Genomic DNA, 18,437 nt, shown 5'->3' on the forward strand with positions numbered 1-18,437 from the left:
TGAGAACAACTCATACACACACCTAAGAGAGTTTTATCGAGTCTGTGACCTCCTTCGCATTGAAGGCATGTCCGATGAGACCCTTAAATGGAAGCTCTTTCCGTTCTCTTTAACGTGAAAAGCTAGACATTGGTATAAACTCAACATAGAAAGTGCTCATGGAGATTGGAAGGAGCTATACAATAGTTTTCTCTCTAAATATTTTTCGATCTCCAAAGAGGCGGATCTTCGGATCGAGATTCTTTCTTTTAGACAACTAGAAGAAGAATCTCTTGGCGAATCATGGGACCGCTTTATTGACCTTACTCTCACGGGCCCAAATCTTTCTATTCCAAGAGAAGTTCTTCTAATCCACTTTTTTAAGGGCCTTAGTAGGGAAAATAAGCAAACCCTTCATGCGGCCTCTGGAGGATCTTTCCACCACCTGTCCGCTAGTGAAGCTTGGAATTTGATTGATTTAATGAGCGGAAAGTCTCCTAGTATTTATATCCCTGAGAAAGAGAAAGAACCAGTTCCTAGACAAGAAGAAGAAGTTTCGATAGCCAGATCACAACCACTTCAATCCCAAACTCTAGCTATCGATCCTAAACCATCAATACCCCAAAATTCTCCAAGGGAGGAAGGAATTCTGACCTTAAATCTTTTAGATTCTGATGGTTTAGACTTCTGGTTCCATAAGAGACTTTCAAGCATAGATAATTCAAATCCTTGCAATGATGGTTCTCTTAGAGAATGTCCTGGTTCCTGTTATGAAGAAGTCGAGGATGACATATCAAGTGAAGGAGAGCTAAGACATATAGAAAATTCTATCTGCTCCCCTTCCATGTTCACAAATTCTAAATCCATCCTTGACCTTAGAGATCCCTCTTATCACTCTCCTTTTTAGCCTCATGATGATCCTAGCAATCCATCAAGACGACCAAACCATAGGAGTCATGAAGACCATAAGGATGGCATGACAAGTAATGCCATAGAAGGAGAGCTAAGCCATATAGAAGATTCTATCAGCTCCCTTGTCTTGATCACAAATTCTAAATGGCTGGAATGTGTAGAATGGAAGGACAAGGAAGAAGCCTTAATGGATTCTGACCTTGGCTCAATTTCAGATGTTGAGTCTTTAACTCCCCTTGAATATGAGATTCATCCATCTATAGAAGAGGACATAGACGAGACCAATCCAAGAGAAACTCTGAACATTCAGATTAGAGACGAAGATAACATCAATGAGCATGTAATTTATTTCATAGCCACTTCGTTTACTCCATGCTCATATGAAACATCTTCTCAATCTATTGGTCTCTCCAACATCACCACATTTGAGATCTCCAACCCCCTCTTCCTTTCTATTTACAAAAACTTTAAAAGGGCGGTTGTCGATGCATATGTCTATAATAAATATTGCAGATCTCGTTGAGCTAATCTTGATATACAAAGGTTGGCGTAGGAGGGGAAACCACTTTGCCAACATAAACTGATGGTTTCCCAAGGACAAGCTTAGTGTCCTAAAATAAGCGCTTATCAGATCATAACATGACCTTGCCATATTGCCTTGTGTATTGAGCAAATAAAGATAATTGTGAAAATATTTCTTCGGGTATTCTTGTCACTAACCTTTCTAGGATTGGAGCAAGAAGATCGAATGAACGACAAGCACAAGATATGTCCAACCAATCATCATGGAACACTAAATTAAATTCATCCAAACTTGAATTTTGCAAAATTCAAGCTTGGGGGAGTACCTTACATAAAAACATCCTTTGCCATGTTGCTATGTTGGTTGTCCCTACCTTTGAGACATGCTCAATTTGTTAAATACTAATCACACTACTTCATCTCCACTTGAGTAGATCTCTATAAATGTCATCACGCTACCTTTGTTTATCCTAGTAAGTGTTAGTTTGGAAGTACTGCATATACTTCTATTGGCTTTTAAATTAAGCATGGTGCTTAGGTTAAACAGCCTTCCTTAATCTGATTAGACATGGAGTCTAGTTCGGTTATTGAACTAAAAACTGCTTGTGTAGACATTGGTATATTTTGTCGGACTAACCCCTGCAGAAAAACTTTCAATATCGATTTGGGAAGTCCTGAGATAAACTCACATCAGAGATGAAGAGAGAGACACATGAAGTGTAACAATTTGCACAAGAAGGACATAGCTCATTCATCATAGAGAGATGATCCATGGAAGGAGACAAAGTACATAAACAAGATACACAACCACACAACCACTACGAATGGGAAGCTTCCACAAGGTGAGATGGTACCATCACTCTTCAATTTAGGTAACATCTTAAGATATGTGACTATCACTTTTATAAGCTTCTCCTTGGTTCTGGCTTTCACATAAATAAAGAGACAAACATGTATGATTTATAACTCCAAATTAACCAACCCAACTGATTCAGCATGTTTAGTCCTTTAATCTTTGTTCCTAGTACTACCTCCATGATCCCACACTCCTAATCATATGAGCTAAAATGTTGCACATTCAATCTTTGGGAAGATATAAAGAAAAAGACATATACATAGATAGATTATCTTTCCATAAGGTTGAGCGATCTGATCTGACAAAAATTTTAAATGCTACACTCATGAACTTATCACCCATCAACTTTGTCTTGCTCCCTATGCTTAAGGATAGAGAAGAGTAAATATACTTTTGGTTCTATTGGTGTTTTCCATCAACAGGACCATGCACTTGATCTCTGCCTTGTCTCTATGAGCAGGACACATTTTGAGAAACATGGAGGATTTTTCAACTCCCAGACTCTACCAAGTGAAGGACCTAGATCTACAAGCACAAACACACTGAGCAAGATACTACCAACGCCGCACTTCGAACTACTGGGCAAACAAAGAACATGAGTGACACCGTATCAAGAGGTGCAGACGTCAAGGTCTACACCTGAATCAAATGACGCACCTAAAGAATGAACACGGTGAGAAGTCTTGTTCAGAAGACTTAAAACATTGAACCCTCACCGAAAGGTATAAAATCGGTAGTCATCCATACTTATCCTTTCTGCATTCTCTTTTCCCTTAAATTATTTACATTCCTTAAATGGCTTGTTAGTTAATCATGCTATCTTGAAAAGAAAATAAAAATGTTAAAAATAGTAAGCCCCATGTGAGTATGCTCGTGGCATAAAACCCATAAGTACATTCACTATGGTGGCGTAAAAATAAAATAAATATATTCCTATCCTATAGAAATGAAAATATAAAAATAAATTTATGATCCTACCAAAGAGAGAAATATTTATTAGAGGAAGCTCAACATGATAAAGGCAAAGAGATTTTATGCTAACACTTAACCAGTTCCACAAAGCTTTGTTGTCTATTTGAGCTCCATAGAATTCAAGGATCAAAGAAGACTAGCAGACGGAGGACATCCTAATCGCTGTCAGGGTGCTGCCGACATTCAAATACACCTCCGCCACCTGCTAGCTACATCAGAAGAAATTACGTCAAAATCCAGCTTGGGGGAGAGCACCCTCATTTATCTAGCTAAGTGTTTATATTCGCGTTTATACTTTACTCAAATAATAAAAAGATGCATAATCATAAAAACCCAAATAAAGATTTTATGCTTATATATATATATCTTTGCTTAGTTTGCTAAATAAATAAATAAAGTTTGCTATAAACCCTCATGATAAGCTCTCACATGGAAATGATGAATAGTTGCTCTGCCATGACTAGTTCTCAAAATTGAATTCTCTCTCAAGTTTAGGCATGACTGTTATGAATTAAGATTTGCTCTAAACCTGAACTTGTCTGATCAAAAGTCTAAGTCGTTAACGGATATGATATGGGAAGGTTGAGCTGCTGTTTATCTGTTCCTAGAGATGCTAGAATTCTAGAGAATTGTATCTTTAAAAATCTTTAAAATGTTGCATGATGAGTTCGTGTATGATGAGAGTTTAAAATCCTACCACAGCCACATATACATGCTTATTAGACTATGAACCATACATTTACTTTTTATTACTTATGAGCATTGAGTGTGGTCAAGCTATGCAGACCCTTAGGAGCTTGTCATGCGGTTAAAATCAAGATTCACTTGCACGTTCACTCATACATGCTACTTCTACTCTGGAAGTACGCATCCACATACATCCACTCATTTCCATCTCCAGATTCACCCAAAATTATTCTACTCCTATCTAGGAGAAAATAGCCAAAACATCATCCTATCCCTGTTATTCCTCGTGAAATAAATGCTCAAGATATTTTGGTTACTACCACTTGCTACATTATTCTAGGAGGGTGAGTGCTCTGAAAAAAGTGAAAACGAGAAAATAAAAAGGGGCAAGTGCCCGGAACCTCGAAGAAAAGAAAAAGTGAGACGAGAGGTAAAAATGGACAAGTGTCCGACAGTAGAATTAGGGGTACAAGATACCCACCTGAGAGAAAAAACAAATATAATATAGAGCATCTGATTCCCCTCAAAAAGCTTCAAAGTGCAAGAAAGGTATGTATCCCCACAAAAGAGCAAAAGTAGAATTAGACTTTCACCATTATCACCATCATCACCATACACCATTCATTCGCCACACATGCACATCTTGATTTGACTTATTGACTTGTTTCTCTGGATCCATGGTTTGCCTATGCAATAAATGTCTTGTAAGTATGTATTAGCTGTCTCCCACCTATGAGCTCCAGATATCAAAGCCTCATTAGAGTAGGATGAGAAAGAAGGCAATATCACTATGCCTCATACCACAAATACTACATACTTTGAGAGAAGGCATATACCATCACTGTCTTAGTAAGGATCCAGAAATACCACAAAAGAGAGATTTGAAAGAGACATACAAAGGAATCTCTGAGTTTTATTTGAAAATCTGCAAAAACTCCAGAGCTATAGTTGATCAAGAAAAAGAGACATGGCGCTTGACTAGACTGTTCTATCTTTTAACTCCTCAAGACACAAGTAACGGTTGCAAGCCACATGGTGAAAGGTAAAATGAGTAAGTTTTAAGTCTTAACAATTTACTCTAACTCATAGATGAGATCTTGCTTGAACGCATGTGTATTTTTAAGGCATGAAACCACTGCAGAAACTCTTGAGTCCATCCTTGCTCAGGGACGAGCAAGAGGTAAGCTTGGGGGAGTTGTTGACGGTCCTTCAGTACCAAATTTAATTATCAAATAAATAAAGAAAAGGATTGAAATGCAACCAACACCCAGACTTAGGGTTTTATCTGACAGAATTCCACGAGTTTTGGTGTTTGTCTATTTCTATAGGGGGTTATCAGGAAATATGGAGTAAAGGCCCACATGTCGAGTTTACATAGAGATATTAACGTGTGCGCCAATTTTCTATCATCTAGAAGACTCCAGAAGCCACGGGAACGAACGGGAAGCCGAGCGGGCCCGGGGGCAGGGCGCCCGCCCACCCCCCTTGGGCGCCCGCCCTGTCATCTGGACCAATCAGGCTCCGCCTCACGGACTATACTCCACCAACCTAAAGGATCAATGTAAACCGTGCGATTAAGGTCGGTTTGATCCGACGGCCCACATTCATTTGGAGGGGCTATATAAGCAGGACCCCTGGCCCCTGGAGGAGGAACCTCTTCATCCTTATTCATTATTGATAGACAGAGCAAAAGCTAGGGTTTAGAGATGAGAGCTCTTCTCTCTTCTCTAAACTAGAGTAGATCTAGTTAGTAGCGAGATGGAGAGCGAGGGAGGATTGGAGGAGAGACCGGCCTGTCGGTTCTTCCTCCGGTTGTACTTCGCCATGATCAAGCTCTAATCAAGCTTGCTCATGGGATGACTCTGGTAATCTACTTCTATTTCATTATGCAATTACTATCCATGTATGTTCTGGTTCACAACTCTTTTGAGTACTTTAATCTATAGGACGCTATAGGTGAAGGTTGTAGTATAGGTGTAAGCGTGGTGCTTAGACCTATATTACTTGTGGATATCCCCTGTCTAGCCGGATCGTGTGGTAGGCCGCGTGGGTGACAGCTACGTTGGTCCTCTGTAGTCCACCTCCCGTTAGCAGGACTCGTAGGGTTTATCGGCCTATGGATAAGCATCCTTTGTGGTGTAATCTTATCACGTGGTTCCTCCCAGACATAGACATACCCCTTTGAAGTAGAGAAACCATAGTTATCCTCTCTATTCTCCTACCATCGCCCATATACTAGATTGCTCTACTCTATATTCCCCCATTCTCATTTTACCTTTAATATTGTTCTTATTTAATTCTATCATATTTCCTTTTTACACCCACCTATCTGTCTTGGTTAAGTTTGGGTGTAGTTGGTTCTCTCGTTTCCCTGTGGATACGATAAAACCTTTAACCGGGTAAAAGCTACAACGGTATCCGTGCGCTTGCGGATTTATCTGTGTGCGTATAAATACCATAGTACACTCTAGTACCATGCTGGGAATGACAACCTAGTATTCAAGTGGTGTTAGCAAGTGTCAACAACCACTATCACCATCAGAAAAATTAAGCATTTGTGAGCGGTAAAAAACTAGGGACTGATGATTCTACTAAGTATCGCAGTTTGGTTGGTGCTCTCCAATATCTGACCTTGACGCGGCGAGACATAGCGTTTGCAGTTAACAAAGTGTGTCAATTTCTACATGCTCCCACCACTGTGCACTTTAGTGCTGTCAAGAGAATTCTGAGGTATGTGAAAGGGACTACAAACCTTGGACTGCAGATCCGAAGGTCTAGAACTATGCTTGTCAGCTCCTTCTCAGATGTAGATTGGGTTGGTTGTGTTGATGATAGAAGATCAACGGGTGGTTTTGCGGTGTTTCTTGGTGATAACTTGGTGTCCTGGATAGCCAGAAAACAACCAACTGTGTCAAGGTCTAGCACCGAGGCGGAATACAAGGCGCTAGCAAATGCTACTGCAGAAATGATTTGGGTTCAAAAGTTAACATCCACCCCGAGCCCTGCTATGGTGTGATAATATAGGAGCAAAATACTTGGCTGCAAATCCTATCTTCCATGCTAGAACAAAACATATAGAAATCGATTTTCATTTTGTATGGGAACGAGTTGGACAGAAGCTGTTGGACATCCGTTTCATACATACAGGAGACCAAGTGGCCGACGGATTCACCAAGGCTCTGCCAGCTGTGAAACTTCAGCAGTTCAAGAACAATCTCAACCTAAGAAGTGGCTGAGATTGAGGAGGGGTGTTAGAAGAATTAGTCTAGCATGTTTGTAGGGGCTACGGTTGTACAGTTATACCGTGTATATGGAATATGTGTTAGTTGAGATATATTAGAAATATCAAGATGTAATCCCATATTTTGTGTAACCTGCCACGATGGAGGCTCTTCCCATCTATATAACACGCAACCGAGGATCCCTAGGGTAACCTCGTTAACCCTAAATTTCACATGTTAAACTCTTCGATCTACTTTAATTGAAATGAGACGTAAATCTTTTATGTACTCGAGAAAAAAAAGGGACAACCCAAAAGGCATGCGCCTGTCACACTTAACCAGATTCATTTACATTTCTAGAATCAAAGAAAGTACAATTGTACAACACCCATGAAACAATCGTTAGAAATATCTGTACATATGCCAGTAGTAGGCCACACACATACAAACAACATATCAAACAACGAGATGCAAAGCCAAGTAAGTTAAGGACGCCGCAAACAACACAAAGACACAACCCAATGCAAATTTTATGGGTGCTGGTTATTCCTACACAAAGTGAGTGCCGGCGTGCAGCTCTGCCTCCGGCTCAGATGGGTTGCGCTTGATGCCCGCGTGTGTGCACAAGGTCCAGAGGCAGGTGATGAGGTCGCTGCCTGAGGTGGCCAGAAACCTGGCATGGCCTTCCACGTCGTTGGACGGCGCCAGGTAGATGAGCAGTCTGACCCAGAACTCGGCCAGATCTTTCCAGGCATCATCCTTCGTCCGCATCACCAGCTGCTGGCACAGCTCCACACCCGCCTGCGCCGTTGCGCTCTTCAGCTGGACCTCCATCTCCGCCACCGCCTTCCAGCGCTCCGCCGCGTGCCTCCATGGGCAGCACCACCACCAAGTGCTACACCAGCAGCACCGGCAGGACGACGACACTTCCTTGAGGCAGCTCGTCACCTCCTCGTACCTGTCGGACACCCACCCTTCGCCGTCCGGCAGGAGCTCGGGGGCACGCGCCAGGAGGTACATGCAGTACCTTGACAGGGTAGTTGCCACGGCCTGGCCATCGTAGCCGTCTCCGGTCTTGTTCTTCTTCGTCTTCTTCTTCTTTTTCTTCGGCTTGCCATACTTTACCTCTAATAGCTCCGTGGCTAGATGACATGCCAGGATGATCTCGGTGGCAGTTTTTCCTCGGGTGAAATGACTGAAACTAAAGGCATCACTTAAGTGCGGCAGGCTGACAACGCCCATGTCCAGGTTGATAGTCTTCAGTGCCATGACAATTGCTACCATGACGTCAGTTGGCAGCCTGACATGAGACGTCCATGCAAAAATTTTGTGAACTGGTTCACAAACTTGGAGGACGGATACCTGCCTGACGTTCATATTTCTCTCGAAAATTGGCCTCCCATTGATCAGCTTAAGCACAAGCCTGTGTGAGTAGAATAAGAAAATGCGAAATGCAATGAAGCAGCTAATGATTGGCTTGAACAGGCAGTTCCACAGGCAGCCCCCTGGGCTCGCGTACAGGCATAGCAGGTGCACTAGGAACCAATTGGAGAACAAGTAGGCAGTGAGGAAGTTTGTGATTTCAACGGCGAGGAGGGTAATCACGAGCAGCATGGTAATGATGGAATATTTGGTGTGTACGGCCGTGTACTGATCATTATCAGGATCAGGAGTGATGAACACTAGTTTGGCAACGGTAGCAACGTATATCGACACAAAGAGGAGACACGAGAGGAAGTTGATGAAGAGAAGCCAACGAGCCGACATCACAACCGGGACACCGGCCTGGTAGTAGTTATCAAGGAAGTCAAGCTCCAGCTGGATCACTCTAAATGCCCTCGACGCATTGTCATCGCTTCCCCCCTTCTCACAGTTGAGGAGGCCATCGGCCAGTAGCTGCCGTGACATCTTGGAGCCCACCTCCACCATGGGGTAGTGCTCGAAGCGGCGGCGCAGCAGCTTGAAGAGGGAGAAAGAGAGGCACATGAGGCACATGTGATCGATGATTTTTGCTCTTTTCTTACCAAATATGTCTCCGAAGACCCAATGTTCTAGATACCGCCATACGTCCTTCACTGTGACTAAAAACTTGATCTTGTCGAGGTCGACGAGGACACGAACGTGCTTTAGTTCATTTTGGTCGCGGGGAAACGTCCCCACGCCGTAGCCACAGTGAGGAGTGGTCAAGAATACCTTGGAGCCCGTCCTCTGTCGCCGCCGGCTCTCTTTCTTGTTGGGCACGAGCTTCTCCTCCCCCATCACCACGTACTGGCAATTGCCCATTGCGGTGTCAAGGTCAGGAGGGCCAGGCCGGCAGCCACCATCTCTATGGCGGCGCGCCTCCTCCTTCTCCTTCTCCTTCTCCTGCTCTAGGACAAGCTGCATATAGCCTGCAATGATGTTAGCGCTGCCGGCGGCAGACAATGAGTCCTGGGCCTTCCATTGGTTGAGCATCCTCTGACCCAGCTTCACCACAGCCAATGACCACCATAGGATGACAAACATGGGCATCATCATCAAGACTCCTTCTTCTTTCTGCCAGTCAATGTTGGAGTAGATGAGGAAGCCGATCCACACCAGACGAGTCACCTCGTCGGAGTGATCCATCAGCCTGAAGCGATTGGCGGACCTGGAGAAGTAGCGGTTGCCTGATGGTACCATCGCCTCCACCTTGTTGCGGAAGAGCTCTATGAGGAGCATCCACAGGAGCACGAAGAGGATCTCCTCCCCTTCCTTGGCGTTGGAACGGGTGTAGGACAAGAGGGGCAGGAAGAGGACCAAGGTAGTGAAGCGCAGCAGGAAGCACACCATGGAGAAGAGGGTGAAGCGGTCGTGGATCAGGCGGTCCAGCCTGACGACGCACAAGGTGCCGCCCAGGATGGCCATGAGCACCGCCGTGAACACCATTGCACTCTGCATCATCTCATCAATTCTAGTATTCGACGCAGATGGTGGTGGAGCAGCATCAGCTGGAAGTTGACTGCCAGTCCAATTGCCGGTGGCATTGGACTGGACGACGTTGTTGCGCCATGTCATGTTGAGATACCTCCTATACCTCACACAGTACAGTACTCGACGCTAGCCTGTGGTAGGATGAAGAAGACTGTGCGAGATATATGTATATGTCTCTGTGTCTCTGTGTGTGTGTGTATATAATATATATATGCATGAACGAACGGGTTCCTTTCACATATACAATTCATCAACAAGCTAAGGTAGATTCTTCGCTTGATTACTGAGCAATTCCAGGTGTCAGAGATATGCATGCAACTAAATTACGAATGCCGGTCTGTCTTTGCTTTTTAGGAACATATATGCAAATACCATGCGTGCTTTAGCCCCCATGACACCAATGCCGGGTCTGTCTTTATTTTTCAGAAGCGTAAAGGACGCCCTCACTGTGTGCTGCTCGATTCCTCCTTGAGGTGTAATTTAGCAATGCATGAGAAGCAATGCTGATACGTGCCTTGAATTTTGATGCTGGGGACTCATTTGTTTTTTTTTTCTTTTTCTAACCACAACATGTTTTCTTTAGACAAGCGCGCGCACCTGACAACTCATCTAGCTACACAAAGGTCTTCCCATAGATCGCTTCGTTTTTTTTGTGCATGCAAGAGTACGTGGCAAATCATTTAGCTTTTGGGTCGAATCAAACACAACCATCAAATATAATGAAGTGTTCGTTTTGTGCATAGTTGAAAGGTCCTGGTACGACTAGAGGTAGAGGCGGATTCAGAATTAGAACAAAAGGGAAGCTAAATAGTGAAAGTTTAGAACTAAAGCTAGAGATTAATGGTAATTTGAAACAAAGTACTATGGATTTAAAGGCATAAATTAGGCTCCAGGGGGGCTGCAGCCCGGGCAGCCCACCCCGTGGATCCGCCCCTGACTAGAGAGTGAATAGTCTATTTAAAAACTCTACAAAGTACTAGAGCAAAGGATTAGTAAATAAAAAAGCGAGACCTTTTGCTCTAGCTCTAATAAAGGGTTTGCAAGCCACCTATCCCAATAATTCTAGTTAGTAAAGTCACTAGACACACAAAAAAACTATATTACTACAAGCTACACTAGTGAACTAAGCTACACAAGGTAAAGCTAGCAACTAAAGCTAATTACATTACTTTGCGGAAATATAAATAGAAAGGATGTGATCTTTATATAACCGTGTAGAGGCAAGTGAACCAATCAATATGATGAACACCACCGAAAGAAATCCAATCAAACACTAGAGATGAACACAATGATTTTTCTCCCAAGGTTCATGTACTTGCCGGTACGCTAGTCCTCGTTGTGTCGACAACACTTGGTGGTTCGGTGGCTAAGAGGTGTTGCACGAACCTCGTCCAAACGTAGGATACCACAAAAACCTACCATAAGTGAGGTAGCTCAATGACACACGCTATCCACTAGAGTTGCCTTTGGCGCTCCAGCAAGGAAGACACAAGAACCCCTCACAAGATCACCGGTGTCGGCCACAAACAATCATCAACACATTCCGGACCTCCACTGCTGCTCCAAGCCATCTAGGTGGCGGCAACCACCAAAAGTAAAAAGAAAAGCGCAGCTCAAACGATCCACAAATGCCACTACATGCAATCACTCACGTAAATATAATTAGAATCACTCTCAATCTCTCTATGATGATAAATCAATAAAGGAGATGAGTGGGAGGTGCTTACTTAGACTCACAAAGATGTCAAGTATGTCAAAGTACCAAGAGAGACATCCTTGAGCCAGCCACTGAGTAATTATAGAGGTCCCCAACGAATAGATCTGTTACCCTGTGAAAATTGTCTCTATCGGGGGCGTCGGACACACATTGACGCTATGGCATCAGATGCTGCTCTGACAGCAGCCCTGGATGTTGTCATGTGTCCTTAGTTAAACGTGAGTCGTTGATCTTTAGCAGTTACATAAACGTTAACGCACTTTGTCACGAGGCGTCGGATGTGTCAGAACGCTCCACCCTCACATTGGACGCCACTGAGAGAGTTCTAGAAACTCTCAGAGGTGCATCGGATGCTATTAATATTTCATCGCTACAAGAATAGAATTTTAAATCTATCCCAACAACTACGCCAAAAATATTTATTGGTATTTATTAATGTAAAACTTGGGTTTAACTCAGTCACCTATTGACTACCTACACCTCCAACTAGCAACCAGGTTATCATCCCCAATAATAGAGCTATGTTCTAAGAATTTATAAATTATTATTTCATGTGACTAATGAAATATAAAAATAAAAAGAAAAAGAAATGTATCCGCAAGTGCACAGATTAATTATACCATTGTAGCATTTTACCTAGAGCATTACCAGGTTGTTAATTTATATTCATACTACTGTGAAAGGATGGCTAATTAAGAAATATGATTAATACCAAATACCTATCACTTGAACACGCCATGGAGAGTTAACCATATTAACAGGAGTGTCACAGGTCATAAATAATATATGATAAATGATAAATATCCAAATCATAAATAATAACAATTACATTATAGAGCATAACAATCTAAAACACATAGTATCTCATTAGGTAGAGCCGAGAGGAATAGATTTCTTAGTTAGTCTAACTAAAGTCTATGAATACTATGGTTAGTGCAATTACACCTAGCAATCATTGTTAAGATCACTATTATATCTATCATAAGGAACATCACTCTAGGGAGGTCTAGGATCGTAACAAGACAACCCTAGGCAACTGTGTTTTACTAGTCCTACATACGGAGAGTGGACTACATAGGACTAAGTGGGATTATTGTCACACCCGCGATCTACAACATGGCCCGACATATAAGGTGCATTCTTAGGTAAATACCATCTAGACATCATGTCTACATGGTACCCACCACCCATCCAGTGTAAGTGCTATACGAACATATACACAAAGATAATACTAATCCAACTATACTAAGCATATAACCAAAATACATAAAGAATAATATAATTGAGAATATAATCAATAAAGAAAAGTCATAACTATAGTCTAAACAAAAGTATATATATAAAGAAATACAAGAGAGAGATTACAAGGTATTACCAAGCAAGGCTCCCGATAGATCTCGAATCTAGCGGAAGTGCCTCCTCTCTACTACTAACCTATGTAACTAGGGTCTAGATTTGGTGAAGCTCTAAGGAGACTAGGGTTTTTAACTCTCATGACTTGAACCAAATGACTTGGTCCTCTTCCCTAGGAGAAGGGCTCTGTTTGTATTGGCCAGTGGAGTGAATCGTAGCCCTTGGATCAAACCGACTTGAATGGATGGAGGAGATCAATCCTTGGAGGCGGTGGAGGATTGTGGCAGAAGGTCGCTGGTAGGTGGGTCCTACCTAGGGTGGTACCCTAGGGGCTAGATCGGTAGACCTGGCTCAGTTCTAGGTGGGCCCTGCCTTCGCCAACGTGTCCTCATATCTCCTCTGTATTTCCTAATACACCCCTATAGAACACTATTCTACAAAACTATTCTGTTAGATAACCCCTTATACTATGTTGATATTATGTTGTATTGATCCTTTTTATGATTGGTTGATGGGTTGCTTTATGGTAGTTAAGGATCATCAATAGAAGCATCCAGCGTCGGACGCGTAGAAACCTTCATTTGCAAACTTGCTACAGTGGCAACTATCAGACACACCGAGGCCAAGGCGTCGAACGCTCCGACGCACAGTGCAACTAGCGCCTTACGACCCTGCACTCATCGGACGTGGACTCAACGGACGATGCTCTCTGACCTAGCGTGTGATGACATGCGACTTCTCCAAAACATTCCTCTTGTGCTATGAAAAAAAGACATTCGATTTTCACGAAAACATTGAATCCTGCTGAGGATCCCAAACCCCTCTCCACCTCTTCAACCCTTGCTCAAATGTGCTAACAACCAAGTGTACCACCTTATGCATATGTGTTATTAGCATATTTTCATAAATATTTTCAAGGGTTAAGTTAGCACACTAGGTTCTAAATGCATGACCATGATTGATAACACCTAGTGGCACTTGATAACCTCTTAGCTAAAGAATTCCCCTCTGTATAGTATGGATATCTATCCTAAACATGATCATACCCTCTATAGTGTCTTAGTCACCAAAACCAAAATCCTATTTATAACTTTTCCTTGATCTCCATAGGATTTTATTTTTCTCTTTTTTCTTCCCAAGTTGAGCACTTGATCACCTTGTGGTCATCGCCACCATTATCATGATCATCTCTTGCTCCAACACTTGGCATGTACCAACTTCATCTAATCTACACACACTTAGCATAGAGGTTAGTACTATGGGTTTCATCAATTATCCAAAACCAAACTAGGGCTTTTATTAGTTCCTTACGCTAATGATAGAATTTAATGGGTGATAGATACATAGCATTGTTGGAGAATCATTGGCTGAAGTGGTTTATTCACTATCTAGTCCATATATAGGGATATGATTAGGCAAGGTGTCCTACAAGAGAAAAACTCACTTTGGTAATTAAACGTAATTTTTAGGGCGACTTACTAGATCTGAAAGTGATCCTTGCTTAATAAGGAGAAACAGACATCCGTTGTTCAAGAATGGATGCATAGACTTGGAGACAATGTATGGTGGTCTTTGCAAGGTTTGTTTCGCGCTTCTAGAATCCAATTGAAGCGTAGTTTTTACTTTTTTTCTAATCATTGGTCACTCGCCCTAGATGGGCTTAAACTCTATGTTTTCCTCACCTGGTTGTGAGAACTTGAACATTATGGCTTGGTGTTGTGGTTGACACCCAGCTATATGTACTATCTTCGCATGGTAGAAGCTGGAACTTTGTGCAATTATCTAGAAATGCTAGTGGAATAGTTTTCAAAGTCAAAACAAGTGTAAACCTAGACCAAGTTTCATTTAGATGGAACTTTTGTGCAATTATTTAGATGGAACTTTCATCTCTCCATAAGTCTAGCTACTGGCATTCATTATATTTGCTTACATAGCATCTCATTTAAAAAGAATTAATTAAACCGTATTCACACTACCTGTATCTAACCAAGCATATAGGACTTGCCACTGAAAGAAGGCTCCCAACAAGTGTATGTATGCACACGTACATAGTCTTAAGCACTTATTGATTATCTATATCTATGTCTCTTAGAAAGTAAATCCCCACTGCAAGTCTATCGCAAAATGCAAGTCATCCATGTCATCGTCACTAACTACCCACACCATCTCTCACTAATAGTCATATCATCTCACTAACTTTCAACCTCTTAATGTACACTACTACAAAAAAGATTTACCGTGACCTTTTGAAAACATCCCCGAGGCGGGCAAAAATTTCAACCGCCTCGGTTAATGCTAGGCATTAACCGAGGCGGTCATTTTTTATTAACCGAGACGGTTACGTAAACCGCCTCGCAAAATTGATTAACCGAGGCGGGAACCCTTAAAATACCCGCCGCGGTGAATATATATTAACCGAGGCGGGCATCTTAACGTAACCGCCTCGGTAAATCATTAACCGAGGCGGGCATTATAACTTCACCTGCCTCAGTAAATCAGGCCCAACCCGCTAGCCCAAGAGGCCCAATTTCAAGGTCACATATATATACTAGACCTAGGGTTTCACCTTCACTTCCTCCCTCCTCAGCCGCACCTGCACTATCTCTCCCTGCCACTCGCGACACTAGACCTGACCGCCCTCCTCCCCTTCCCTTCCCTTGCCCTCCTCGCAAAACCCGACCGCCCTCTTCCCCTCCCCTTCCCTCCGATTCCCCTCCTCCCCTTCGTGTCTCCGGTGGAAGAGGCCCTCCCCAACTTCAAAGCGGGGCGGCATGGCAAGGCACCCTCCTCCTCTCTCTTCGGCGGCCAGGCATGGGGGGCAGCCGGATTCGTGGCGGCGCGCCCCTCCTCCTCCCTCTCCAGTGGCTAGGCGCGTGGGGGCGGTCGGATCCACGCCGACGCGCGCCCCTCCTCCCTCTCCTGTGGCCAAGCGCGCGGGGGCAGCCAGATCCACGACAACGCACGCCCCTCCTCCCTCTCTGGTGGCCAGGTGCATGGGGAGGCCGGATCCACGACGGCATGCCCCCTCCTCCCTCTCTGGTGCCCAGGTACGTGGGGGTGGCTGGATCCGTGACAGCGTGCCCCCTCCTTCCTCTCCGGTGGCCTGGTGCACAGGGGCCGCCGGATCCACGGTGGTGCCGCCCCCTCCTCCCTCTCTGGTGGCCAGGCGCACGGGGGCGGTCGGATCCGTGGTGGAGCGGTCCCCTCCTCCCTCACAGTGGCCAGGTGTGCGGGGCCTGCTGGATCTGTGGCGTTCAGGTCCCCTTCTCCCTCTCCTCCGACCTGGCGCGCGAGGGTTGGCCGGGTCTATCGTGGCGGCGCGTGGGCACTGGATCCAGGATTGGGCTCACCGGTGGGCTCGCCAGTGGGCTTTGGGGTTTTTTTATTTTTTGTAACGATTAACCGAGGCGGGCGTCCTAACTCCTAACATTCCCGTCTCGGTTAATCAATTTACCGTGGCGGGTACAGGCGACCGCCGCGGTGAGTCTAATATTAACCGTGACCTTAGATGCGTGGCGGGTGCCTTTGCCCGCCACGAAAAATGAAAAACGTCCGCCGTGGTTAATAAATTTTGTAGTAGTGGTAAGCTATTTACATCGTATCAATTTCGTTTCAAATTCTTCACCATCCCCACACCAACATGTGAGGTAACTTCTAGTTGTACTAAAATGATTTCATTCCCCATGGGATGCCACCGGATTGCAAATCTCATGTAAGAGGATTTGAGAACTATTTAAATAAGAAAATGTACGATTGCAATGGTTGATTTGTGGGATGACAAAAATTTCTATGGGAAGTGAGAAGTGTATTGAAATTTGTATTCAAATAGGAAACATAAAGGTGTAACATATTATTTGGAGAAGCAAAAGTGCTACAAGAGAAAGGTCATCACCGTAGGGTCGGAACCCCCCATTACCATCATTTTTAACCCTCGGTGGTGATAATATGATATCACCACTGGTTTGGCATTTGATTTGGCAATGATAACAACATGGTCACCGTTGGTTCAAAGTTTGATACGGCATTGATGATCCATGATCTATGTCAATTTATAGCATGATCCAACATGATGATCATATAATCATTGCTGGTTTACAACATGATCTGGCGGTGATGAGCATTTAGTCACCGCTAATCATAGTTACACTCCGACAACGATGAATGTTTGGTCACTAATGGTCATTGGTGCAATCTAGTGTGATGAGGATTTAATCAACACTAGTAAATAGTTTGATTTGTCATTGATGGCCATTTCTTCATCATCGGAATCTTCTTGCATCCGGCGATGATATTATAATTTTCATAATATTTAGAAATGAAGCTTAATAACTTATTGAACAAATAATATAGATATAATAATCAAATCAGTTTAAGCTTTATTAGAGCAATTCATGCTAACACAAAATGTGAGAAAAGACACAACGGCTTTGAGCAAATGCACTACCAAAACCACCCCATGATTATCACATAATAAGGCAATGCTCTCTCTATAGGGACTATGAGGCAACCATGCTCTCTCTACAGCTCCCTCGTATGTGCCTCTACTGGTTGCAACACAATGTGAATATAATTATTAGTTCCAAACAGAATTGGTTGGCTACACCAGGCTGAGGTTTGAGCTAACTCCTAGGTGGCCTAGGTTTGGCCAAATCTAGCCTGGGCTCCCTCAGACTCTAGCTTGAGCTTGATTTGAGTGGTTTGTGCTTTACGCCATATTAAGTGCATGTGTGGCAATGTACAATTTGTTGATGTTATGTTTCTTTGCCATTTGCTCAATAATTTATTGTGTTTCCATGTAGAAACTCCTACATACAAATTCATCAACACTTGTGGAATTTGTTAATTTTTAAGCCATATCTCTATGTTGGGTGTTGATTTGAGTTGATTTTATGTAGGATGTTGCTGGTTAAAAGTAGGATTTAAGGACCATCAACACTCCCCACATAGAATGGAGCAGGGGGTGTCGTTGTGTTTATTAGTGTAAGCATGGTGCTTAGAATAGTCAACACCATCGAATGCATGCATAATGGGTTATAGATTAAGGTAGGTGTTGACGGTCCTTAAGTATCAAATTTAATTATCAAATAAATAAAGAAAAGGATCCAAATGAAATCAACATCTAGACTTAGGGTTTTATCTGACAGAATTCCACGAGTTTTGGTGTTTGTCTATTTCTGCAGGGGGTTATCAGGAAATACGGAAGAAAGGCCCACACGTCGGGATTACATAGAGATATTAACGTGCCGCGCAATTATCTTACATCTAG

General features: G+C 43.2%; 1 protein-coding gene across 1 annotated transcript; it reads right to left on the minus strand.

Annotated features, from left to right (window-relative positions):
- LOC8076390 lies at positions 7,484 to 10,266 on the minus strand. Its single transcript, XM_002438190.2, has one exon. It carries the CDS (start codon positions 10,183 to 10,185, stop codon positions 7,699 to 7,701), a length of 2,487 nt encoding a protein of 828 aa, XP_002438235.1. The 5' UTR covers positions 10,186 to 10,266; the 3' UTR covers positions 7,484 to 7,698.

The sequence above is a fragment of the Sorghum bicolor genome, chromosome 10, assembly GCF_000003195.3.
Source record: "Sorghum bicolor cultivar BTx623 chromosome 10, Sorghum_bicolor_NCBIv3, whole genome shotgun sequence".
Classification (NCBI taxonomy): Eukaryota; Viridiplantae; Streptophyta; class Magnoliopsida; order Poales; family Poaceae; genus Sorghum; species Sorghum bicolor.

Bases quoted from the DNA above. Each gene is read 5' to 3' on its own strand.
- LOC8076390 (XM_002438190.2), bottom strand. From the start codon at position 10,185: ATGACATGGCGCAACAACGTCGTCCAGTCCAATGCCACCGGCAATTGG.